The sequence below is a fragment of the Garra rufa genome, chromosome 21 (assembly GCF_049309525.1).
Source record: "Garra rufa chromosome 21, GarRuf1.0, whole genome shotgun sequence".
In the NCBI taxonomy this organism is placed as follows: Eukaryota; Metazoa; Chordata; class Actinopteri; order Cypriniformes; family Cyprinidae; genus Garra; species Garra rufa.
The window spans coordinates 43,070,860-43,097,123 of NC_133381.1; the positions used below are offsets into that span (position 1 = coordinate 43,070,860).

General features: G+C 34.7%; 1 protein-coding gene across 1 annotated transcript in view; it reads left to right on the forward strand.

The window, feature by feature from the left end:
• The first annotated feature begins 707 nt into the window (after positions 1-707).
• The window catches only part of LOC141295430 (CDAN1-interacting nuclease 1-like), a 54,625-nt gene continuing 29,068 nt past the window's right edge, over positions 708-26,264 (forward strand). The window contains exons 1-4 of the mRNA XM_073826631.1: positions 708-831; positions 1,790-1,907; positions 23,798-23,843; positions 26,129-26,193. Coding sequence (XP_073682732.1) covers positions 795-831; positions 1,790-1,907; positions 23,798-23,843; positions 26,129-26,193 — 266 coding nt within the window. The 5' untranslated portion in view covers positions 708-794. The remainder of the gene's footprint in view (positions 832-1,789; positions 1,908-23,797; positions 23,844-26,128; positions 26,194-26,264) is intronic.

A 26,264-nucleotide genomic window follows, 5' to 3' on the forward strand; every position in this document is an offset into this window, starting at 1 on the left:
TTTTATGCCAAAAATCATTAGGATATTAAGTAAAGATCATGTTCCATGAAAATATTTTGTACATTTCCTACCATAAATATATCCAAACTTAATTTTTGATTAGTAATATGCATTGCTAAGAACTTCATTTGGACAACTTTAAAGGTGATTTCATCAATATTTTGATTTTTTTGCACCCTCAGATTCTAGATTTTCAAATAGTTGTATCTCAGCCAAATATTGTCCTATCCTAACAAACCATACACCAATGGAAGGCTTATTTCAGCTTTCAGATGATGTATTAATCACAATTTCGAAAAATTGACCCTTATGACTGTTTTTTTTGGTCCAGGGTCACATATATATGCTTATGCTGCTCGACACAATATTCCCCTCAGGTTAAAAATGTAACTTGTTTCTATACAAACTAGTAGTTATAGTAAATAAACTCCTTCTTTTGTAATTTGACTGAAACTGAATCTGAAAGAGATAAATTGTCAAGTTAATTACCGTTTCGTATGATTTCTTCCTATCATGTTATACCGATGAATCTATAATAAATCACTCATCAATTATTTCTCCTCAGACCAACAGCAAAAACCGCGTCAAGTTCCTCCAATCAGCTTCAGCTGTACTCAGTGACAATAGTCAGCCCGGCCAATCAGGAGCAAGTTTACTTTTATGTGACGTTTGAACTCGTTCGCGGGAGTTAATCAGGAAGTGACGCTGTAGCATCGCGTGAGCTGCATAGTCTGAAGTGTTTTCGGTGTTGTTTGTATTTTAAAGTGTGTTTTTAAACATTTTCCGAGTGAACGATGGAGTCTGTGTCCGGCAGCAGCGCGTCTGTCGCAGGTAACGTTACAGTAGAGCTGCAGTGAGCGCGTGCGCGTGCATGTGTTTGTTATGAGCTGTCAGTCAGAGTTGACAGCTCTCCTCATGTTTATATTTACATTATACGCATATTATAAACATTATAGTTTCTCTTCATGTGTATATTTAAGATATATTTGTGCCAAATACTTGGTATTTAGACATAAATCACACATTCGAAGTTTCTTAGTTAGCAAATATGTGTTATACACTATTATCATTAAATAACATCATTGTATTTGATAGTAGAAACGAAATATAGTGTTTACCACGGTAAATACTGTAAGATACAGTTACATGACAATCATTGGACCTGTAAAGAGTTTATTAACTCCCATTTTTGAACAGAGATCTGAAGAAAATGAAGAATTCAAACTTAAATTTGTGTAATTCATGAGTGAAAACATTTTGTAATATGATTTTGATGACCATTTTTCATTTTAATGCAATATCTGATTTTAAAATGGCTTTCAAAGAATGAATTTTGAGATTTCAATTTCTTATGATTTGTAAAGTGTGATGGGGAAAAAGACAACAAGGAAGTCTGTTTGTGACAAAAGTGCACTGCACTCTTATTATTTTTCCTACATAATTAGTAACACAAAAACTGTAAAATATCTATTTAGGAGCTTTAGACCTTTCCAACAATATATAGTTTGTCATGATTATATTAGGATTCCACAGAATGGACGGTGACAGTTAAAGGGCATTAGTCGTTAAAAATACAGAGGTTATGAATTTGATAATCAATTTATTTAACTTCTTTCATATGTATTAATATTATAATATATAAAATTAAAATACACAGTGTTTACATTATTTAGAAATATTGAAATAAATTATTTGAAATAGAAATTATGGGGCTGACACAAGGCTGAGGTTGGTGTCAGTAAATAAATGAATGAGTCTGTCATTAATACATGTTTTTTTTCTGTTTCAGATAAAGCGGTGAATCAGATGCAGATCTGCAGAGCCGAGTACAGGACGATCGGCCGATTCATAGAGCAGCTGCGACCCACACGACAGTGCATGAAGATACTGCAGACACAGTTCCCACAGTAAGATACATCAAAAACACACTACAGAACGCTTTTATTTACATGTGCATCTTCACACTGAGGAATCTCTCCTATAAATCAGATCTGCATTGGTTTAAGCAGTTAATGAATTGTTTTCTGAGATTATCATCAGTGTGAATCTGCTGGTTGAGTTTAACGCAGGCTTATCATAAATATCTGTGTGATTTTTTTTTTTTTTTTTTTTTTTTTTTGTGCTTTCAACACCAACTCATTATATATTATAAATATGCTCAGAATAAAATAGGCCTGTACGATTTGACAGAAAATCTATTTGTGAATTTTTTTTATTTTTTTTTAGAAAATGTATAATTTTAAATTTTTAAAAAAAGAAAAAAAACTAGATTTATTTGTAGGGCTTCTAAATTTGGCCAGCATTTTGTGATTAGATCAATATGGCTATCTCTAATAATAATAATAATAATAACAACAGTAATAATAATATTGTTACAAAATAAAAATATTAAAATTACTAAATAAAAATAAAATAAGAAATTTTACTATTGGACTAAGGCTGCTTATCCCAAATGTTGTGATAATATAAAATATAAAATAATAATAATAATAGGGCTGGCAAACAATTAATTGTGATTAATTGCATGCAAAATAAAAGTTTGCTTATATGTGTGTATGTACTGTGTATATTTGTTATGTATATATAAACACATACACATGCATGTATGTGTTTAAGAAAAATGTTATATGTGACCCTTGACCACAAAACCAGGCTTAAGTAGCACAGGTATATTTATTTTTCTATAATTTTCTTTTATGCAAAACATCATTAGGATATTAAGTAAAGATCATGTTCCATAAAGATATTATGTAAATTTCCAATGGTAAATATATGAAAACGTTATTTTTAATTAGTAATATTGGACAACTTTAAAGGTGATTTTCTCAATATTTTTTGCACCCTTCAGATTCCAGATTTTCAAATAGTTGTCTCTCTGACAAATATTGTCCTATTATAACAAACATACAGCCATGGAAAACTTTTATTCATTATTATTTTATAAACTTTTATATTATTATTTATTCAGTTTTAATATTTGACTCTTATGACTGATTTTATGGTCCAGGGTCACATATTTGTATAGAAAATTTTATATATATATATAAATAAATGAATAAATAAATAAATAAAATTAAAACACAGGCATGTATGTGTATTTATATATACCTAATTAATATACACAGTACACGCACATATATAATGTCAATACAAACTTTTATTTTCGTATGATTAATCACAATTATTCATTCAACAGCACTTAATAATAAGAACAATTTCAAAATAAAAATGAATAAATAAAACTAAACTAAAAAAGAGTATTTAAAAAAACTATAATATAACAATTTGATCAATAATGATTTAATTATTAATAATTTATAACATTATAAAATCACCACACTAATATTTATTGTTGAGCTTCTCTGTGAAACATCCAGCGCATATATTTAATTAAATCGCAGCCTTTGGACAAAGCCACATAATGATTTTGTTTTCATTTCGATTAATGGTGCAGCCCACCTTCTTACTGTGATGTTTTATTAGACCAAATATCTGGAGACGCCCAAGCTGACACATTTGAGCTCAAGTCTGTGTTTTATTAATCTCATCTAATAATCCACCATCATATAGTGAATATGTTGATTGTGTGTGCGTGTGTGTGTTGTGTCCGTGACAATGAGAGCGTGTCTTTATTGAATGTAACACATGTAATCCCGTCAGACCCCTGAGACGCCGCCGTTCTTCAGAGGTCACTTAGAAAGTCATATGAAGCAGGAGCTTCCTGTTTTCATCGCGCTGTAATCACAGCTAGAGTACGGCCCCCAGCGTCCCGCAGGAATACGCCGTCTACCCTCGGCGCGCCGCTCTTATTGGCGTCAGCACTTTAGAGAATGTGGTGTGTATTAGTCTCCTGCCCCAGATGTGCTGCTTTATATGCCATCGTCCTCCTGGAATATCCTGATATATGGCTTCGTTCGTTCGCGTGAGCCGTGCGTTTTGTCTTGCGGGCAGGTTCGGCGCTCGCGTTTATTTGTCCGACGGTCGAGAGTCAGACGCGAACCCGAGTCGAGAGCGCCGCTGGTTTTATTTGAGCGGATGGGATCCCTGAACGCGGGCCGTAGTGTTTTCGCAGAATGATCGTGGTCGTCCAATCAGCTGAGCGGCGCTCTGGAGGCTTCGTGATTGGACTGGCAGGAAATCGGGCTCTTAAGACACAACATATCGACTGGGCCATCCATCATCTCTTAGCGTGCGCTCAGGCCTGCCAATACACCCCCCGTTTGAGAGGCGCGGTCTGCGTAAATACTGGCGTCCTCTGTCGTTCCTCATCCGTGTTGTCACTGCGGGGAAGGCCGAGCGGCCCTGAGCTCATCCCATCTGCATGCTCTGTCATCTCCTGAACGCCGCACCGCTGCACACAGTCCACGTTTAACCTCAGCCTGTCCTTTCAGACGCGAACACGCGCTCGTATCTATAGGTGTCAGATTCATACAGTGAGAGCTGTTATGATGGGGGCAGGAAGTATTGTTGAATATACTGCTTTTTTGTTAAGGCCTGTTCTATATAAATATATTTTAACATCCACACCAGCGGATGATGATGTTTTGTATATTATAAGTGTATTTTGCCTCAGTCGCTTTAAATGCTGGAGCTCTTTAAAGCAGGATTGATTTTGATTGGCTGTCTGTGTTTTGAAAGTGAATCCAGTCAAGGTTATTATAGTGAACTACAATTGAAACTAAAATTAAAAACATTTTAAAAATTGCTTGAAATACAATAAACATTTACTGAATTAAAATATAAAAAATTATTTCAACTAATTTTGGACTAAAATAACAAAAACAGAAATAAAAATGAATAGTATAATATATAATAAGAATAAAATGGAAATATTATGAGAGTAAAGTCGAAGTATGAGAATAAAGACTAAATTTTACGAGAATAAAGTTGAAATATTAAGAGAATAAAGTAGAAATATTATGAGAATAAAGTTGAAATATTATGAGAATAAAGACTAAATATTAAGAGAATAAAGTTGAAATATTAAGAGAATAAAGTTGAAATATTATGAGAATAAAGACTAAATATTAAGAGAATAAAGTTGAAATATTAAGAGAATAAAGTTGAAATATTACGAGAATAAAGTTGAAATATTACGAGAATAAAGTAGAAATATAATGAAAATAAAGACTTAATATTATGAGAATAAAGTTGAAATATTATGAGAATAAAGTTGAAATATTACGAGAATAAAGTTGAAATTACGAGAATAAAATCTAAATATTATGAGAATAAAAACTAAATATTACGAGAATAAAGTCGAAATATTATGAGAATAAAGTTGAAATATTATGAGAATAAAGTTGAAATATTATGAGAATAAAGACGAAATATTATGAGAATAAAGTTGAAATATTACGAGAATAAAGTCGAAATATTATGAGAATAAAGTTGAAATATTACGAGAATAAAATCTAAATATTATGAGAATAAAGTTGAAATATTACGAGAATAAAATCTAAATATTATGAGAATAAAAACTAAATATTACGAGAATAAAGTCGAAATATTATGAGAATAAAGTTGAAATATTACGAGAATAAATACTAAATATGAGAATAAAGTCGAAATATTATGAGAATAAAGTTGAAATATTACGAGAATAAAGTCGAAATATTATGAGAATAAAGTTGAAATATTACGAGAATAAAATCTAAATATTATGAGAATAAAGTTGAAATATTACGAGAATAAAGTCGAAATATTATGAGAATAAAGTTGAAATATTACGAGAATAAAATCTAAATATTATGAGAATAAAGTTGAAATATTACGAGAATAAAATCTAAATATTATGAGAATAAAAACTAAATATTACGAGAATAAAGTCGAAATATTATGAGAATAAAGTTGAAATATTACGAGAATAAATACTAAATATGAGAATAAAGTCGAAATATTATGAGAATAAAGTTGAAATATTACGAGAATAAAATCTAAATATTATGAGAATAAAAACTAAATATTACGAGAATAAAGTCGAAATATTATGAGAATAAAGTTGAAATATTACGAGAATAAAGACTAAATATGAGAATAAAGTAGAAATATGAGAATACAGTGGAAATATTACGAGAATAAAGTTTAAAATATTAAGAGAATACAGTCTAAATACTATGAATAGTATATATTATAACTACAAACAAATTAAAATACTATACTAAAACTTTAACTAAAAGTAAAATGAAATATAAAATATTTTAAATTTTGTTATACAAATAATAAAAAAAAATAAAAAAATTAGCATCAATAAAACATGTTCAAAATATTTCTAAAAACTATAATAGTAGTAGTAGCTTTACATTTTCTGCCGGTCTTAGTACACGATATAACTACAGAAGAGTCAAGTTTTAAAGAGGACAAATATGGAAACTCGTTGGTCATTTTTGAACGTGATGCTATTGGTCTGATAGGATTCAATGATCTATGCTAAGCTATGCTAAAAGTGATATCGCCAGAACAGGAGAACGGCTGAATGGATTTCAAAATGGTAAAACTCAACTTATTAACTCGGGTGGAGTTGGAGAATGAGCCTATTTCCAAAAGAAGTGGAGTGTTCCTTTAATATGCGATTAATTGCGATTAAATGACATCTGCACAGTTCTTCACATGAATAAATGGTCTCACGCGTCCGAGGGCGTCTGGTCCTGTCAGGCGTCTGCCGGACGCTCCGTAACACAGATGTTGGGAGTCATCTGTCAGCCAGGCCTCTCGCGGCCCGAGCTCTGGCTGTTCTGGAGGGAGCGTGAATTGGACACGGTGCTGTCACTCTCCCCCGTCTCAACAATGGAGACGCATGCAAATCCCGCACACCCCCTGCCTGCCCAGCGTCTAGAGCGAGAGCGGAGCGGGGCGTGATGATGGGCGGCTGGCGAGAGTGACATCGGCCGGGCCTTTCCTCCGACTCCGAGTCCTCGGCATTAGAATTGGAAATGAAGCGCTCTTAAGAGCGCCGTCCGGATCGTACGGGGCGCTGTCACTCCTCCCCAGAGAGGGGCCGCGGCCGGGCCCCGTACAACCCCATGAATGAATTTGGGCGTAATGATCGGCCCTCCTTAAAATGCCGTTCCACCCGGTTTGCATATGTCTCCGGAACGAGGAGGAATACGGGAGATGCTGGGAGCGGGACTGGGGCAGATGCTCCCCGTTTGGGCGTGTTGGAGTCTGCGCACGCCAAGGCCCTTAATGCGTCTGAAACGGGCCCTAATGTGTCGTTTTCATCAGCGCTGAGGCGGGCTGCAATATGGTGCCAGTGGCTCGCTTGGGGAATATGAATTTTGATTAAGGATGCACTCAGGCTTTTGAAATCCTGAAGAAGTGTCAGAATAATGGATGTCGAGCAAATGTCAAGCATTTGTTAATTTCTCTGTTATCGGGGGTTTATCTAGCGCGATCCGTGCGGTAAAGCGCGCCGTGCCATTGATATGCTGATTGCTTGGCTGCAGACGGCGTGTTTGCGGTGGCACACTCGCAGAAGCGCTCCTCATTGATTATTTATCGCTCATCTGCCCGTTATCCTCCCATTACATGCCTGTTAATCCAGCGGCCGAGTGGGACTGACGTTAACCAGCCTCGTTTCACCGGGCCTGCTGAGTCTGACTGCTTTAGTGTCACTTGTGTGTGGTTTGTCTGCTGTTTCATGGACTCAGAATCTGACTGCACTGTGGCCACGACTGACACGAATGAACGATTGTGTGATTGGTTCAGGTGACTACATTGGTTGGGTTCTGTGATTTCTATGATGTGCAAACTGTTGACAGACTAAAACTATTGTCAAATATACACAGATACTCAAAGATCTTAATAATATACAATTTCTATGTCGAAATAGAAATTGTATATCTTAAAGTAGAACATTCTTCTCAAAGTAGTAGTAATAATAACAAGATGATTAACTTTATTTCTTGAAACAGTAGTTCACTTTCAGAACAAAAATGTACAGATAATGTACTCCTTGTCATCCAAGATGTTCATGTCTTTCTTTCTTTAGTCGTAAGAAAAAACATTCCAGGATTTCTGTCCATATAGTGGACTTCTATGGTGCCCCCGAGTTTGAAAATGCAGCTTAAATGCAGCTTTAAAGGGCTCTAAATGATCCCAGCCGAGGAAAGAAGTGTCTTATCTAGCAAAACGAAGGGTTATTTTCAAAAAAAAATTACTATTTATATACTTTTTAACCTCAAATGCTCATCTTGTCTAGCTCGGTAAGACGAGCGTTTGAGATCAGAAAGTAAAGAAGTTGTAAATGTTTTTGGAAAATAAAACTGAAAACTAATTGCTGAAAAATAAATTGCACATTGGCATATTATTGTAACAAATAAACTTTTAATATACTATAAGTTCTATTATTTTAACCCTAGTCAAAAAGTAATAGATTTAAAATGCATTTATTTTATACTAAGTATAGTTCAAGTATATCAACACATTTACTGAAATGAGACTTACTGATATGGAAATTATAAAAATAAAATGTCATTGATCTTCATTTGGAGTACTACTTGTGCACATGCACATTCCTTTAAAATTAAGCCTAAAATGTGTTTTAATGTCATCTATTGATGAGGATTGTCAAATATACTTAGGTATATCTTTAGTTGGATTTCAGCACTACTTCCACACAATTAAAAGTGCATTAAGTACAAAATTAGTTGTTCCAGACTTTAAAATACCAGTTTAGTGTACTAAAAGTAGAATGCAATTGTACATAGTGTGTAAATGTATTTGTAGTATACTTAGCATGAAATAAATGTATTTTAAATACATTTTAGCATATATTTTTTAGCATATCACTAGAGAATTGATTTGATGTTTTTGATTATTATAAGTTCAATTATAACAGAATTTAAAAGAAAATGAAAAGAAAAGAAATTCAGAAGAATTAAAACAGGCAAGATATGGAATGAGAAGAAACTAAGGCCGTATTTTTTGTTGTTAAAATTTAATTAAACCATTAACGTGGGACCACAAAATGGAAAATAAATTAATCCTGAAAAATTAAAACAAGATAGAAACTGTATTTGGGGAAAAACAGTACATGGTGGCTTTCAGTGTAGGGCAGAGTCATAAATCGTTTAGTTATTTTAACTGGTCTTTAGATGCTAATGTTGCAAAACACTGAGAACTAAACCATGGGGAGTGTTTCACTGAGTGGTCAAACAGTGTGAATGTCTGAGATGCTCCTCGTGGACAATGCTGCGTTCAGACGCAGGTCCAGTGCTGGTCAGATCTGGAGTGCAGTGCTCTACTCTCTCAGGCTTCAGTGTGAACGGAAGTGGATCTGTCAGCTCAGGCCTGTGGCTTCTCTCTCTCTAATCTCAGAGCTGCCAGCATTTATGTGCTCAGACCAGAGGAAAACAGCCCCGTGAAAGAGGAGGCTGTGAGCAAGAATGCATTTTCAGGGTGTCAAGGCTGATATGTTGAAAGCATCCTTGATTTGCGAGAAGCGGAATGAAATTCTTCCGTGTAGTGAGTCCTGTCATGCTTTGCCAAGATTGTGTGGTTAGCAGAAGACAGCATTCATAAAAACACAAATTATCTGACCTCCTCAACTGTATTAAAAAATTCAAATCAGGTCATCATTTTGTCACAGTCTGTTAACTTTATATTCAGTCTGTTGTGGTTTTATTTTTTAATTAACTCTTTTTAATTGCCAACAATATAAAAAATGTTTTTGTGTTTCCAGCATTTTATGTACACGTTTATAATTCGTCTCACCCCGGCTGTCAGAAAGATAGTAATAATTGTGACACACAGGATAGGGGTCAGACTTCTGTCTCTGTACATCTGAAAGGTAAATGCACCAGTCTAAGCTGCACTGCAAAATAAATGTTAATGAAAAATTAATATTCAAAATGAGTATTTTACTTTAGGAAAATTACAGTACTTTTATAATTAAAAAAAAAATGTTATTTTTATTTAAACTGGTTTACAAATGCATGTTAAAGACATTTTATGTTATTTTGAGAAGTGAAAAACTCCTATGCCGTGTCGTCGTCAAATAAAACAAAACCTTGCGACACTTGCCCCGCCTCTGGGGTTTTCTGTTTGGTCCACTGTTTTGGAACTGACTTTGAGCAGTGCTGTGTGTAGAAATTTAAATTATTTTATCATGACACAGCGTCTTAACACGGCTCTCAGTCATACACGTCTGTCTAGCGATATGGTAAAATAGCGCATTGGAATGTAAAAACACAACCCCTAACACTTTACTATAAGATTTGTTATAATTGGTTAACTATTATTAGTTAACTACGTTAACTAATGATAGTTAACTATGGTAGTTAACATGAATAACAACATTGGTTAACAAGGTATAAAACTACAGCGTTTAATAATCTTAGTTAATGTTATTATCAACATTTATTAGTATATTTTTAGGATGAAGAAGTTGTATCTATTAACATTAATTCATGCACTGTGAACTAATGTCGACTTGAATATTTGTATTAACTAACATTAACAAAGTGCTGTAAAAATATATAATAAAAGATGTTTAAGATGTACAGATGTATGCGAGATGCATGCAAGATGTGTGCCAGATATATAGATGCATGCAAGATGTGTGCAAGATGTGTTTAAGATGTACAGATGTATGCGAGATGCATGCAAGATGTGCTCAAGATGTGTTTGAGATGTATAGATGTGTGCGAGATGTGTTTGGGATGTGTTTGAGATGTATAAATGTATGTGAGATGCATGCAAGATGTGCGCCAGATGTATAGATGCATGCAAGATGTGTGCAAGATGTGCCCGAGATGTGTTTGAGATGTATAAATGTGTGTGAGATGTGTTTGGGATGTGTAGATTCATTCAAAATGCATGCGAAATGTGTGCAAGATGTGCTTGAGATGTATAGATATGTGCGAGATGGAATAATCTATGACTATCTGTGAAAAAAGTGCATAATGTTTAAAATAATGTTTATGAACAATGCACCAGCGTCGCATCTAGTGGCTTCAAGTGGATAGGCTAATAAAAACATTATAATGCAACGACAATTACATCAGCATCTTGTGCGCCACTGATAAGGCTGCCTTCATTTATAAAGCACACTTGAAATTCGAATGCAACATTTTATCATTCAAATGTGGGTTTTATTTTAAATTCAACGGATATTCGAAATCCTATTTTTTTTTTTTTTTTTTTTTTTTGATGGCCCTATTAGAGATATGTAGATGTGTTTGAGATGTGTAGATGTGTGCCAGATATATAGATGCATGCAAGATGTGTGCAAGATGTGTTTAAGATGTATAGATGCATGCAAGATGTGTGCAAGATGTGTTTAAGATGTACAGATGTATGCGAGATGCATGCAAGATGTGCTCAAGATGTGTTTGAGATGTATAAATGTGTGTGAGATGTGTTTGGGATGTGTAGATTCATTCAAAATGCATGCGAAATGTGTGCAAGATGTGCTTGAGATGTATAGATATGTGCGAGATGGAATAATCTATGACTATCTGTGAAAAAAGTGCATAATGTTTAAAATAATGTTTATGAACAATGCACCAGCGTCGCATCTAGTGGCTTCAAGTGGATAGGCTAATAAAAACATTATAATGCAACGACAATTACATCAGCATCTTGTGCGCCACTGATAAGGCTGCCTTCTTTTATTAAGCACACCTGAAATTCGAATGCAACATTTTATCATTCAAATGTGGGTTTTTATTTTAAATTCAACGGATATTCGAAATCCTATTTTTTTTTTTTTTTTTTTGATGGCCCTATTAGAGATATGTAGATGTGTTTGAGATGTGTAGATGTGTGGGAGATTTGTGCGAGATGCTTTTAAGATGTGTGCGAGGCCTGAGGTTGTGTGTTTGCTTGCTGGGATCAGTTGCAGTGCTGGAATGGAACAAATTGGCCAGAATGGCACAAGTGTCGGTAGCATTGCTCCAGGCAGGAGGCCACTGGTCAGCGTAATCTGTTTCCTCGCTAGAGCGGTGATGCCCAGTGCATGATGGGTAAAGGAGGCTTGACAGTTTTCAGGAAAACTGCAGTAATGATTCTTGGAGGCCAGACCAAAATAACTTTAACACGTCCTGTCAGAGAAAGCGCTACGAGTGCCACCTTTCACAGACGATCATAATTAGCGCTGGGATTGTGTTCTACGTGTCTGTGTTTGAGGTGACTATTGAGAAACCACTCCGACAGCTGGAGAACATCCCATGTGTTCATTTAAAAAATGACTCTCTGTGAATGTCCTGTGTGCAGATTCACAAGCCGCAGACTGTCTTCTCCAGTATTCATAAACTCTGTATGTTTTTTTGGCTTATGTAGTTATTGCATTAGGAATCATTCATCTATAGGCTCTTACGAACCCTAACCCTAACTTGCTAAATGTGAAAAATGCATTAGTCTATGAAGAAATTAACATTAACTTCTATTTATACATTCATATAAAAAGTATTGTTCATTGTTGTTTCATGATACCTAATGTATTAACTAAAGTTACTAACAATTCTTACTTTGTATTACTAGTCTTACTATTATTTTAGTTAATGTGACCAAGAGTGACCAATAGTGTGCAGACATTTTAGACATTAGACATTATCGACCAATCACGGTGTGCGTCAAGTGGGGTGGAAGGCGTGTTTCCATTATAGATTTGTGCAAAACGTTGATGATATTTTATAAATATTGATTAAAAATTATTGCGAAATCACGGCTTTTCCATTAACCAATATTATGCGACTAAAACTAAATTTTTTCCTTTTGTGATAAGTCATGGCAATGGATTATTGTGGGATTTTGGCTATATTTAATTGAATGTGACCTGTAAATGTGAAAAAAAAAAAAAAAAAAAAAAAAACGTTTCCAATGCTGTTTTGAGAAATATTCCTTTTTCAAATTGCCTGAAAAATCACCTCATGCATAAAAATGTTTTTGCAATATATGGGAGTTTTTGCGCAATTGATGTCTTTCAATTAGGGGTATTTTCAATTAGCAATTTTTCAATTTGCGCAATTTAAAGGGTAATGGAAACTCAGCTAGTGTGCATATAATGTAAGAGAACTGTTATGCACATCAAGAGAGTGGGGGAAAAACAAATAAGTACATTTTAGGCGATTAAGAAATCTTTTTAAGGTTCAGAACAGAGGATTGTTAGAGTAATTGTTGCTCTACAGAGGAATTGTAACCCTTTTTAAAAATGAATTATGTTATGCATTTTTTGATTACTACTGTTTTTGGTAATAAATTTGTATTAAATGATAAAAGAGGATCTAGAAAAATGACAACATTCAAAATCTGCATGCATGCCAAATCCATATTAATGGTAAAATTGTAAGAAATGATATTAGATTGTTAAAGTTTAATGAAGTCAGTTGATTTAAACATTCGATTTAATTATTAAAAAACCTTAACATAAAATCATTAAACACAGAATTTAGGAAAAATACAAACAGAATCTGTTTCATAATATTGGTTTGACTGTTCTTTAGTTTTAAACTCCAGTATTTTGATTTTAGTTTCTTAAAGAGACTTTATTCGAATGACATAGCACAGACATCCTCACTTGCAAATGTTATTAAAATATAAACTATTTTTGAGTTTCATTTCTGTTGTGAAATGACTGATTAGTTGACACACTTCAGCTCATATAGACTCTGATGACCATAACACGAGACGGTGGTGCTTCACGCTGTTAACTATGGGTCCACATTCAAATATTTATATCAACTGTGTGTAATTTTAGGTTTATCTCATCGCACAAGACCTTCAGTCCGTGAATGTTTCCCCCTTCCGGCAGAAATAGGTTTGATTGTGGATGTAGCGACAGGCTCAAGTTTCTGTCTGCGCTGTTGTGCGATACGTCACATTCATCATCGCTGACTGTGGATGGAGGCGAGGCAGATGTTCCTTTGCACTTATCTGCATGTGTAATTAGGCCAATTTGCATATGTAGAGCATGAGGCACAAACACAAGCGTTTTAGCTTTAGTGATAAATATTGACTTAAGGGGGGAAATCCTGGTAAGATGCGATTATCAGACGTTAGACACTCGGACCGCCGCTGCAGATTAGTTCACACGTGCTTCCGTCTCCAGATGTTTACTGAAGTCGTGTGGTGAAGTTCACTCACAGTTGTTTGCGTGTTTATCCTACATTTACTCCTGATAACCTTGACTGACAATCAGGAGCAGGTCTGACACGAAATGGTTTTCTCAAACGCCTTCAAATCATTAGGAATAAAATGAGCTGTGTCTCAGGCCTTGACGGATGCGACGGGATCTCCACGTATGGATCTGCTGCAAACGCTCATTATTATCAGAACATACGACGGTGCCGGCGCTCCATTAGCCAGGTGGCATTCATTAGGTTAATTGCTGCCGTTTCTTATTATTAATAGTTTGTGAAAGTGACACGCTTGGAAATGGTTCAGTCCGTGATTAAAGACTTGTGTCAAAGGTGTTGTTCTGCTTTTATTTTCTTATGTTTCAGCAGCAATAGAGATTTGATTCTGATAAAGCAGTGTTTGAGTATTTGATTCTGTTCATTTCTCACAAAGTCGCACAGATGAACTCGTCTTTCATGCTGAATGGGTGAGTTGTGGAGTGAATCCGGATGAAGGTGTGGAGTGTGTTTCAGAGGCGCTCATATTAATGCATCACGCTCTGCTGTCAGGAGGGTAATTATGGCCAGAGCGGCTGATTCCCAAAGCGCTCTTGTGTTTCCAGACCTTCTGTTTTATCATGTTGGAAATGACGCGCTGTAGGCCATCAGCATTACGCTCTTTATGACCTTCTAATGATGCTCTTTATTTGAACGCTGCTCAAACGTTTCCCTTGATTTTCCCTCAATTCAGGAGGATTATAGAATATGAAAATGTTTTTTGCTCTTCTGTTTCTGTCTGAGCTAATGCTTAGATTGGGAGTGTGAATCCCTCTCAATTCAGTTCAGGAGTGATTTTTGCAAATTTAAAATGATTCTCTCCAGTTCACCATTAGATTAGATTTGGATGAATGATTTGATTGATTCTAAATTGTAAGTGTAATTATAGACTTATTTATAAGTGCATTTATTTTTTACATAAAGGCTTTTCCTATTGTGGTAAGAAAATGATGCAAATTTGTGACCCTGGCTGGAGCACAAAACCAGTAGCAATAGCCAAAAATACATTGTATGGGTCATAAAGATACATTTTCTTTTAAGCCCAAAATCATTAGGATATTAAGATCATGTTCCATGAAGATATTTTGGGAATTTCCTACCGCAAATATATCAAAACTTATTTTTTGATAAGTAATATGCATTGCTAAGAACTTCATTTGGACAACTTTAAAGGTGATTTTCTCAATATTTAGATTTTTTTTTTTTGCACCCTCAGATTCCAGATTTTCAAATAGTTGTATCTCAACATATTATCCTATTCCTATGGAATGCTTATTTATTTAGCTTTCAGATGATGACTGGTTTTGTGGTCCTGGGTCACATTTATGCATTTAGCAGATGCCTTTATTCCAAATGACTCACATTGCATTAAAGGTATGCTCATGCATGTTATCAGTTCTTGCTTTACTTTTATTAAAAATACATACAGGCTATGTGTAATATAACAAAGAGAGTGGTGTTCAGATAAAATGGTGCACTGAGAGAACAAGTGAATCGCTGCATTTTGATTCATAGAGACTCACAGAACAGATACAGCTGTTTATCTTCTGCAGCTCTGACAGTTCTAAGTTGTTTGGAAGATGTTTGCTTACTGAAGTCTTCCAGTAGTCTCAAACAGGACTGCGAATTGATTGTGCATTTTTAGGATGTTCACATGTTTGTTCCTGTGAGCTTCTCACACTTCAGGTTCTCTTTATGCTAATTCCTCCACTTGCATGATTGTTTTATGATTTAAATAACATTGCATGGTGGGATACAGTATTCTGTGTAGTGTATACTAGTTCAGGGGTTTTTAAACTGGGGTCCACAAAATAATTTGCTATACCGTAATTTCCGGACTACAATTTGCCTTTTTTAATCTTCTGAAACATGCAATGACTTGTATTCCAGAGTGATTTATATAATGCATTAAATGTCAAATAAGCAAAACTTTAAACACTTAACCGTCTGGGCCTCTTTGGTCATTTTTGACCAAAAAAGTTTATGTTTTGAAATTTTCAGGAATGAGTTGACACTAGGTGACTTTTGTTGCATTAGCTATATGAGCACAAACACACACAAAAAAACTGACATGATTTGGATATGTTAAAGGGTCAAAAAAACCACACTTGGTTCCTTCGTGGTCAAAAAGGACCGACATAGGAAATGAATGGGAAATGCAAAAAAATACAAAAAAAAAAAATTCAATAATTCAGAGAATCTTTTGGTGGTACAAGCTATAATCAGCCACTGTGCTGAAAAAAAAAAGTATTTAGCAATCCAGAAGTGACACTCTAAAATATCAAGAGTGCAAAACTGACACCCACACACACACACACAGAGAGAGAGAGAGATTTTTAGTTTTTTTTTTTTTTTTTAATGCCACCAGATGAGACAATTCTCACTTACAAAAAAAAGGATTTTAAGTGTTTTCACTCTATTTTAATGTGAAATGTTGCATTTACTGATTTTTTTTTTTTTATTAAATACAAAAAAAATAATAATTCTAGTGGAAAAAATTGTTCATTAAAATTGAAAAAAATATTGACTAGTATCATTAAAAACTCCTCAAAAATAATCACAAAATATTATTGAACAGCAATTTATTTCATTGTTTTCCCTTGAGAGAAAACAAAAAAAAATTACTTTTTAAGGCTTAGGTCACTTTTGACCGCGAAGGAGCCAAGATTGTCTCCTAAATGAAGAGGCTCAGAGGGTTAATACTGGGCACTTAAAAGTTTCTATAAATATATTTCTCATGTCTCTGTGACATATAGACAGTTTTTTTTGTTTTTTTTCAGGAAGAGGTTCACAGAGACCAAAACGGCAAGCACATTGTGTTTGTTTTCTTTATTTTACAAAAGTACAACGTTTCACTGTTATTTTAACTAATCATACAAAAGGTGTTGTTTGACTCGGTTTAACTTGTCTGTTGTACAGTATGTAGTTTTTACTGGTCAGCGTGAGCATCGCAATGTTGTGGTGTTTTTCCAAACACTTTTTTTGCGTAATCATTTTATGTTCATTACTCCTACCCACATTAAACTTTAGCCTTAAGCACTGTTATAATTATGAGGGGTCCTTGGAAAATCCTCTCCCCTGTAAGGGGTCCCTGGCTCCAAAAAATGTGAAAAGCCCTGTACTGGCTGTATTATCCAAAACACATTTAGCATTTACTCTAAAAAGACAAGATGAGTGCAGTTGGTTTTGCTTAGGCTGATTTTTTTCATAGATGGCTCTAAGCTAACCCTAACCCAGAATATTTTCAATGGAAGACAGATTTATAATGTGGTTGGTCATACAGAACATAAGCATACTGTGCACACTCTAAATACTGTATAGTGCTAGTAATATGTGATTATAAGTCCACTTGTAGTGTGTTTGTTTGCTTCTGAATGACTGGACATTAGCAGTGTGCTCTATACTATACTAAACACTCTTCAGATGAGATGCAAATGAAATTGGAGTTCATTTGGAAACAGCCAATTATTGTGATCTCATGATATCTAAATTTCATCTGAGTGATGCATTGATCTGTCATGCACTGGAAATACACTATTGTTCAAAGTAACGTTTTTGAAAGAAATTGATACTTTTATTCATCAAGGACGCACTGAATTGATCAAAAGTGACAGTAAAGACATTTATAATGTTACATTAGATTTCTATTTCAAATAAATGCTGCTTTTTTAGCTTTCTATTCATCTGTGAATCCTGAAAAATAAAATATATGATGGATTCCTCAAAAATATTGGGCAGCACAGCTGTCACAATCGGAAATGTTTCTTGAAAAGCAGATCAGTATTTTAGAATGATTTCTAAAGGATCATGTGACACTGAAGACTGGAGTAATGATGCTGAAAATTTTTAATGTTATTTAAAATTGTAATAATATTTCAGATTTTTTTTATCACTCTTCTGACTGCCAGTGTGTGTTGTAGTGTTGATGCTGATTCAGATGCAGAGCCTCTCAAAGCTGTTTTTCATCTGATGATGTATTTACTCGTGGGAAAGCCTTTCAGACCTTAAACGGTGAGTCTAAACAAGCCCATAATTCAAAGTTCGGCCCATTGTTTGACACAGATCTGTTTTCACAGATATTAGGGGCAGTTTACCTCCTTTTAACTCAACAGGCTAAAGATTTAGCAATTAGGCCCTAATCACGATCATTATATGGAGTAATCCATCTGAAGCCTAACAGATGTGTGAATGTGGGCCGCCGCTGGTCAAGGTCCGGTGTTGATGTGTTCACGTAATGGCTGTTATTTGGCCGGTGCGGCGGTGGCTCGTGACTGGAATGTTCTCTGATCTTTTGTCTGCATTCACTGAGTCAAAACATTAAGATTTTGAGTTCTCTCATAAACTTTTTAGTGTTGCTCTTTTGACCAACCACAGGTGTGAACAGCTTCTCACATCTGGACTTTCTGTTGGTTGCTTAGTTTCTGTTTGTTTTTGTTGAGGCCCACTGACCCACATGAGCAGCATCACCAAACTCCTGCTCCATCGTTGGCTTTGCATTGGATTGGTTAGGATCATTTTATGCTCTATATATTTTTACTTGACCTTTTAGTAATATCTTAATGCAATTCAAATAATGCAAATTATTTTTAAACAACAAATTGGAGTAGAAACATAATTAAATGCACTAAAATATTGTGTGCAATAGGAATATTTGTACACAACTCGGAGTGTTTATTGAATGATAAATGTAAAAAGTTAACTGATTATTTTATAAACTTATTTTTAGTTTCAGTCTTCAGCTAAATTAAAATGTTAAAAAAAATCCAGTGCATTACTAAATAGAATTGTGAAATGTATTTTTAAATTTACAGTTTAGTTTTATACAAATCTTGGAAATTGTTATTAGTTGTAGTTATGCACCGAATGTTCAGCAACCGAAATTATTCGGCCAAAAAAATAGCAAAAAAAAGGTCTTTTGGTGTTCGGCCGAATAAGCAAAAAGGCTGAATAAATTGTAATTATTATTTATAATTATAATATAAAAATGGCCAAAAATATTATTTTTAGGGCCGGGACTTTAACGCGTTAATTTAGATTAATTAATTACACAAAAATAACGCGTTAAATTTTTTTAACGCATTTTAATCGCACTTAGTTTTGCACCGAGGAACGTTTCTCACTGGATGAGATTCGGTGGACCGATTATACTGGAGCACCAACTAGCGTTCAGACAAGTCTGCGCCCGTCCTAAATAGTATTGTATGTCCCAAACTATGGTCCCAAATCGTAGTATGTTTAAAAAAGTATTCCAAAGATTCCCGGATGGTCTACTACTTAACGATCAATGCACACTCTAACGGCTAATATTGCCCGCAACACACTGCGCCGTGAACAAGGATTCGATTAGAACTACAAACACGCATAAAAAGTGTTAAAAAACTACAAACATGGAGGATATGCGCAACCAACGGACAGGTAGAGAAAGGGGTTTGAGTGATAAATAATCAGTGTGTAACCTGATAAAAATATTTTTTAAATGTTATCCGCGTTATATTCCATGTGCAGCAACATTTATAATGATAGGTTTGGTCATTAACGTTTAAATGCATAATTAAGCAAACACAAGAGCAGAGTTCTCGGCATGAAAGACTCGTTAAAGAACGTGCCTCTTAATTTCTCTCTAATACGGTAGGAAATTAAATTAAACTAAATGTAGATAATGTTAACTGTGATGATTGACAGGGCAGTTTAAACAGTGACAGGATTCAGGTAACTAAGCAACAGAGCGTCCGTTAAAGAAGCAGTTATGACGAAGTAGTATGTCCCAAAGCTTGCCTACTATTCTGCTACATACTCAAAAGTATGTACTTTTCTTCACAAAAAGAGTACATACTTATAGGGCATAGTATAAGTAGGCGAATTGGGACGCAGCAAAACAAACCACAGTGAACATGGACAAAAAAGCTGATGGGACCACTTTGGTTGGCCCTGTGGATGGGAAATTTTGTTATAAAAAACGAATGGATGGAAGCGTCGATAAGAGCATGGTTGTGTGCAAGCTATGCGACAAGGAATTCGCATCTCACTGTAGCACATCGAGCCTATTGCTACACTTAATGGCAATATTGCACTGGTCTGTTGGACTTGGTTGAACAAAAATAAACAATATTTTGTTGCTTAAGCTTATGTATTCAGTCATTATTCAATGGTATACTAAAAATCCATATAAAAAACTTACTTTTCACTGTTCTCAGGTCAAATATTTATATGCGATTAAAATGCGATTAATTTCGATTAATTAATTACAAAGCCTCTAATTAATTAGATTAAATTTTTTAATCGAGTCCCGGCCCTAATTATTTTGCTAACTTTTGAATTGTTGGTAGGCTATAATGTCTACTAGAATGTTAAAAATGCTCAGTTAAATAAATATATTTTTTAAATTTTTTAATTGATTTATTTTGTTAGATTTATTTATTGTATTTTTCTGAAAAGCAAGGCAAAACTGTAAAAAGCTCATTTTGGCAATTTCATTTATACAATGGTGAAAAATTTTTTGGCAAAATGCATGGGGGAAAACACAAAAAAACATGTTTAATTTTGTTCGGCTTCAACTTCAGCAAAAAAAATAAAAATATATTATTTTGGTGCATCCCTAGTTCTAGTATTAGTAATATACTTCTGTCTTAGAAATTATTTTTATTATTAAATCTTGTGTCACTTTTCCCTGTGGTATTGAAAGTGGTATTAAATATCAATAATTGTCAAGGTATTAAAACTTCTGTTGACGAAACTACTTTGTGCTGTATTTTACTTTTATTGGGGACAGATGAATTGTAGGTGTTTCTTGTTTGTATTTGGTGCCAAATGAAATGCGTTTACAGAAATTATCAGTGAAAAAGTGATCAGAAGTCTTGTGACACTTTATATATTTTCATACTAACCCAAGGTGGGAAAACATGCCGGTAAATCAGTAATATTAATATCGGTAATATAAATGAAAACTTTCAAATGCTATAAAAAAGTGCTAAACTTAAACACACAATTAGGAATTATTATTATTATTATATAAATCATTTTAAATACAGTGAGTGAGGATGTGGAAAGGCACTTTCGGTTTTAGTTTGTTCTATCCAATCAGCAGTGAGAATGGCTCAGAGGCTGAATAAATGAGCAGAGGACGGTTCGGAGTGTGTGATATTCCCGTCGGATCAGTTTTCCAGGTCCAACCCCTCCGCAGGTGTTTGACATTGAGCGCTGCTGAAGATGAATGTAGCTTATGGCCATCCGTGGAATTGAGCGGCCCTCGGGAGCCCCAGCTTCCTGCCATGAAAGGCTCCTTTTTCAAAGGCCATCGGCTGCAGAGGGAATGTTCCTGATATCCCACAAACTCCAGCCCATCGTCATCATCCCAGCAGACCAGACCAGACCAGCTGCTGAGAACCAGCACACCCCTGCCATATGATTCATATCAGATAAAACAAGTATGATGTAACATTATAAATGGGTCAAACACGTAGTGGCCATTGTAAAAATGCACATTCACTGACTTGAACAGATCTGTTGTTTCTTAGTGAAAAACAAACTGATCATTAATATTTGAAAAACAAGCTGCCAAATCAGAGCCATGTGGTGAAACCAACGCACATGAGAAAAAGAAGACAAATCAGAAAATTATATCATATGAAAAAGGAAACGATAATGATAATGAATCAGATCTTGTTTGAGCAGATTTGTTTCTGTGTGTTTCAGTCCAGTTTCCTCTGGATTTGATCTCTAAATGCATTAACTGTTCCTCCAGGTTCAGATTCAGATGATTCTGATCAGCATTAAATAATTATATCATTCTCAAATATATTTTATTAAACTCATGTTTGTTTTGGTTTTGATTTGAACCTGAACCCAAATAATGTAGAAAAAAGTATTATTTTTAGGCCTGGAAAAATCACCAAATAAGTGAAATTATAAAAGATGGCCGACTCCAACATTAAAAAAAAAAAAAACTTCCTACTGTAAATATAGAAAAACTTAATTTTTGATTAGTAACATGCATTGCTAAGAACTTCATTTGGACAACTTTAAAGGTGAATTTCTCAGTATTTAGATTTTTCTTGCACCCTCAGATTGCAGATTTTCAAATAGTTGTGTCTCCTTTCCCTTCAAACCATACATCAATGGAAAGCTGATTTATTCAGAATAAATGTATTCATAAAACTGCCCCTTATGACTGGTTTTGTGGTCCAGAGTTGCATATTATTTATATTATATGTGTGTTTTAATTAATTTGTTCTTATATAACAGAATTATTGCATTGTATTTTGTTTTATGTATTGTGTTATAATAATATGTGACCCTGGACCACAAAACCAGTCTTAAGTCGCTGGGGTATATTAGTAGCAATAGCCAAAAATACATTGCATGGGTCAAAATTTTTGATTTTTCTTTTATGCCAAAAATCATTAAGAAATTAAGTAAAGTTCATGTTCCATGAAGATTTTTTGTAAAATTCCTACTGTAAACATATCAAAATGTCATTTTTGATTTGTAATATGCATTGTTAAGAACCTAATTTGGACAACTTTAAAGGTGATTTTCTCAGTCTTTTTGATTTTTTTGCATCCTCAGATTTCTGATTTCAAATAGATGTATCTCAGTCAAATATTGTCCTATCCTAACAAACCATACATCAATAGAAAGCTTATTTATTGAACTTTCATATGATGTATAAATCTCAGTTTTGTCAAATTTAACCTTATGACTGGTTTTGTGGTCCACGGTCACATATTATTATTATTATATACATTTTTTTATTCATTTCAATTTTGTTAATCATTTTAAAGTGTTTATTTTCTGTTTTTATTGTTGTGATTATTTTTATGATTTTTTTTTTTTAACTCGCCTCGCCCTTTATGAGCTCATAATAAATTGAAATATAGCAGAAATATACTACTTGTCAAATAGTACAATAGATGTGTCATATAACATATTTATAGCATAAATTGTAAAGAACCATTCATAATTAACCCTTGACGAATCCAAAAAGACATTTTCTTATACCTAACGTACACATTTAAGATGGTGTTGATGAGGTTCTGCATTAACAGACCATTTCATTCTAGGGACAAATCCTAGGTTGTAAATGGACTTGTAAAACCGTTTCTGGAGAATTATTGCCCTTTTCCTATGCCATATACCTTCTATGTAGATATCAGAGAACAATTTTAAATGTTGTATCATTCTATGGCACCTTTAAATTGCCCTGCCTCGCCTATTATGAGATTATATTATTATTATAGTATTATAGCAGAAATATATTACAGATCATATGTAGTACACATGTATTATAAAGAACCATTTAAAATGAACTATTCAGGAATCAAAATGTGCAAAATTTCAAATTAGACATTTTTATATACATAGCGTATGTAACATACACATTTGAGCCGGTGTTGATGAGGTTCTGGTCGTGTGTTTTTGTGAGTGAGACGGTGAAGTCTAAAGGTGTGTTGTGTTGATCTGACTCATAACACACCTATATTCCTCTGATTTCACACGGATCTGTAAACCTGCGTCTCGCACCAATCATGTGTCCAGGGCGTTCATCTGGAACAACTTTGCCACACTTGTTTCCATGTTCCTGGAGATTACAGGCCGGCCGCTGGCGGCTTTGAAGCACTCCTCTCTCTTTGTCTGCGTGCGATGCACTCTGGTAATTAACTTTGTCCTTCTTTTATTTGTTCCAGTCTTCCTCCGTCCACTCTTCTGAGCATCTTCTCCCAGGAGTACCAGGTTAGAAGTTTTCTTCCTTTGTGCGGCCTGACAGCTGCCTAATTGAATGATGAATGTCCCCTTATTTCTGTGTAATTGAACTGCCAACTCTCTGATTGGTTTGGAGGATTCCCCCCGACCGACACACACACACACACACACACACACACACACACACACACACTCCTGCCCGCCTGACGGAGGGCCGTGCCTGAGTCTCGGTGGACCTCTGCCAACCCGGCCCCTCCATCTGTCTAATAACATCGAGCCGCTGCTTATTTGCCGGACCCGTAATAAATTATGCTAAACCATTATTATTCTGACAATAATAATTTCCCGGTGTAGCGCGGCTCCGTGTGCTAAATGTTTGCTGACTCGCGCTGTCGCGGCCGCTCTCTGCGTCTGACAGCCGACGATGATAGATGGCCGCTGCTGCGGTGGCAGACGGCTACAGAGGCACAAAATAGAGCCATTCATCATCCGGCCGACAGCTGTCACTCATCCGCCGTGTCTCGGCAGAATTACTTTTGTAGTTTTTAAATAAGTTGTTTTTAAGCGCCGCTCTCGCTGTCCTCGGGTTAAGACGCCGCTGAATCGCATTAAGAATGAAAGCCAGAGTGGTTGTACTTTAGTAGAACAGGAAATGAAAGCGCAGGGCCATCTGACCCCTCGGAGCCACACTGAACGCTTTACACAACAATCTGCTGCCGGCGCAACTAATGCATCGCAGGACGACTCGCTTTCTATAACGATATAGGTATCTTTACTGGAAAATAATCCCACTACTATTCAAAAGTTTGTTTTTTAATATTTAATACAAAAAAAACTTCTGCTCACAAAGTCTGCATTTGTTTTGATCAAAATACAGTACAATTCTGAAATATTATTACAATTTAAAATAGCCATTTTCTTTGTGAATCCATGTTAAAATGTAATTTATTTATGCGATCAAAGCTGAATTTTCAGCATCATTACTCCAGTCTTCAGTGTCAAATGTTTCTTCAAAAAGTCAAATATGCTGATTTGTTGCTCAACAAGCTTTTCTGATTATTATCAATGTTGATGATATATTTTTGTGGAAAATGTGATACTTTTAATTTTCTGGATTCACAGATGCATAGAAAGTTCAAAAGAATTGCCTTTATTTGGAAAGGAAACCTTTTGTAATGTCTTTACTGGCACTTTTGATCAATTTAATGCATCTTTGATGAACAAAAGTGAAATTTCTTGAAAACTTTTCAGTAGTAGTGTAAATGGTAGTGTCATTCATATCGAATAAATCAGTCTAAATCAGTGTAGAAACAGATTCACATTATGAAAAGTTCAAAACTAAATATTCTGAACAATCTAAATAATATTATAAAACAGGTAGTTCAGATGGTCAAATGCACTTCAATTTGATTCTAGAGCGATGTCTCTTGTTATAAACGTTACAGGGTTCCCACGGGTCCTTAAAATCCTTCAAAGTTTGTGAATCTGAAAAAAAGGAAATCAAGGCATAGAAAGTTTTGAAAATGAACATGCATAGATACAGGTCCTTAAAAGTGCTTGAATTTATTTTGTGCAAGAAGTTTTCTGGAAAAATGTCCATATTATTCCCTCTGATCTGCTCATGTGTTATTTCACTAACACTTCGTGGCCTATGCATGCTAGCTTGCTTGATTACGTTAGTTATGCGCATTTACGCCAAATAGAATATCAGATCTCTGTCATATGGCCAAAAATAAAGGAGAAAAAAAGTATTGTTTGTGTAGTTGTGTTTGACACATGAAACTGTAACAATGTAACTTACAAGGTAACACAATGTAACCTTGCTCTCGCTTGAAATGTGTCCCCACATTAAGTCTTTGAATGTGAGGGTATTGGACCTGGAAAGTACTTCTGCATTCAATTCAACTCAAGTTTATTTGGATATGGCTTTTTACTTTTCATGATACAAATTGTTGCAAAGCAGCTTTGCAGAAAACTTAAGTTTCTACAATATATTTAGTAATAGCTTATCAGTGGTGATTGTCAAGTTGATGTGCATATGGCAGAAATGTAAAGTAAAAATCAGTTAATTAATGACATTAATCAAACAGACGTAAGCACTAATGCAGCAGTGATTATAAGTTGCATCACTCCATATTTTTCTTTTTTTTTTACTTTTACATGGAAGTCATCAAAGTCACACAAAAACACACATTCTAATATAAAGTCCAACACAATGACTGATTAATAATCCTGAGTGTGGTGATATTTTACATCTGTAGGGTGTATAAGTGTCATTGGTTAAAGTTCCTGCTCCGATGTGCTGTTTGTTTCAGAAGAGAATAAAGCGCAGCATGTCGAGACATCACGCTCCTGATGTGGTCAAAGCATACTATCAGAGGTAAGAAACATCTCACACGTGTTCTTCAAATATACATTTTGTATTGCCATGGCCTCTTAAAAATGCAAAAA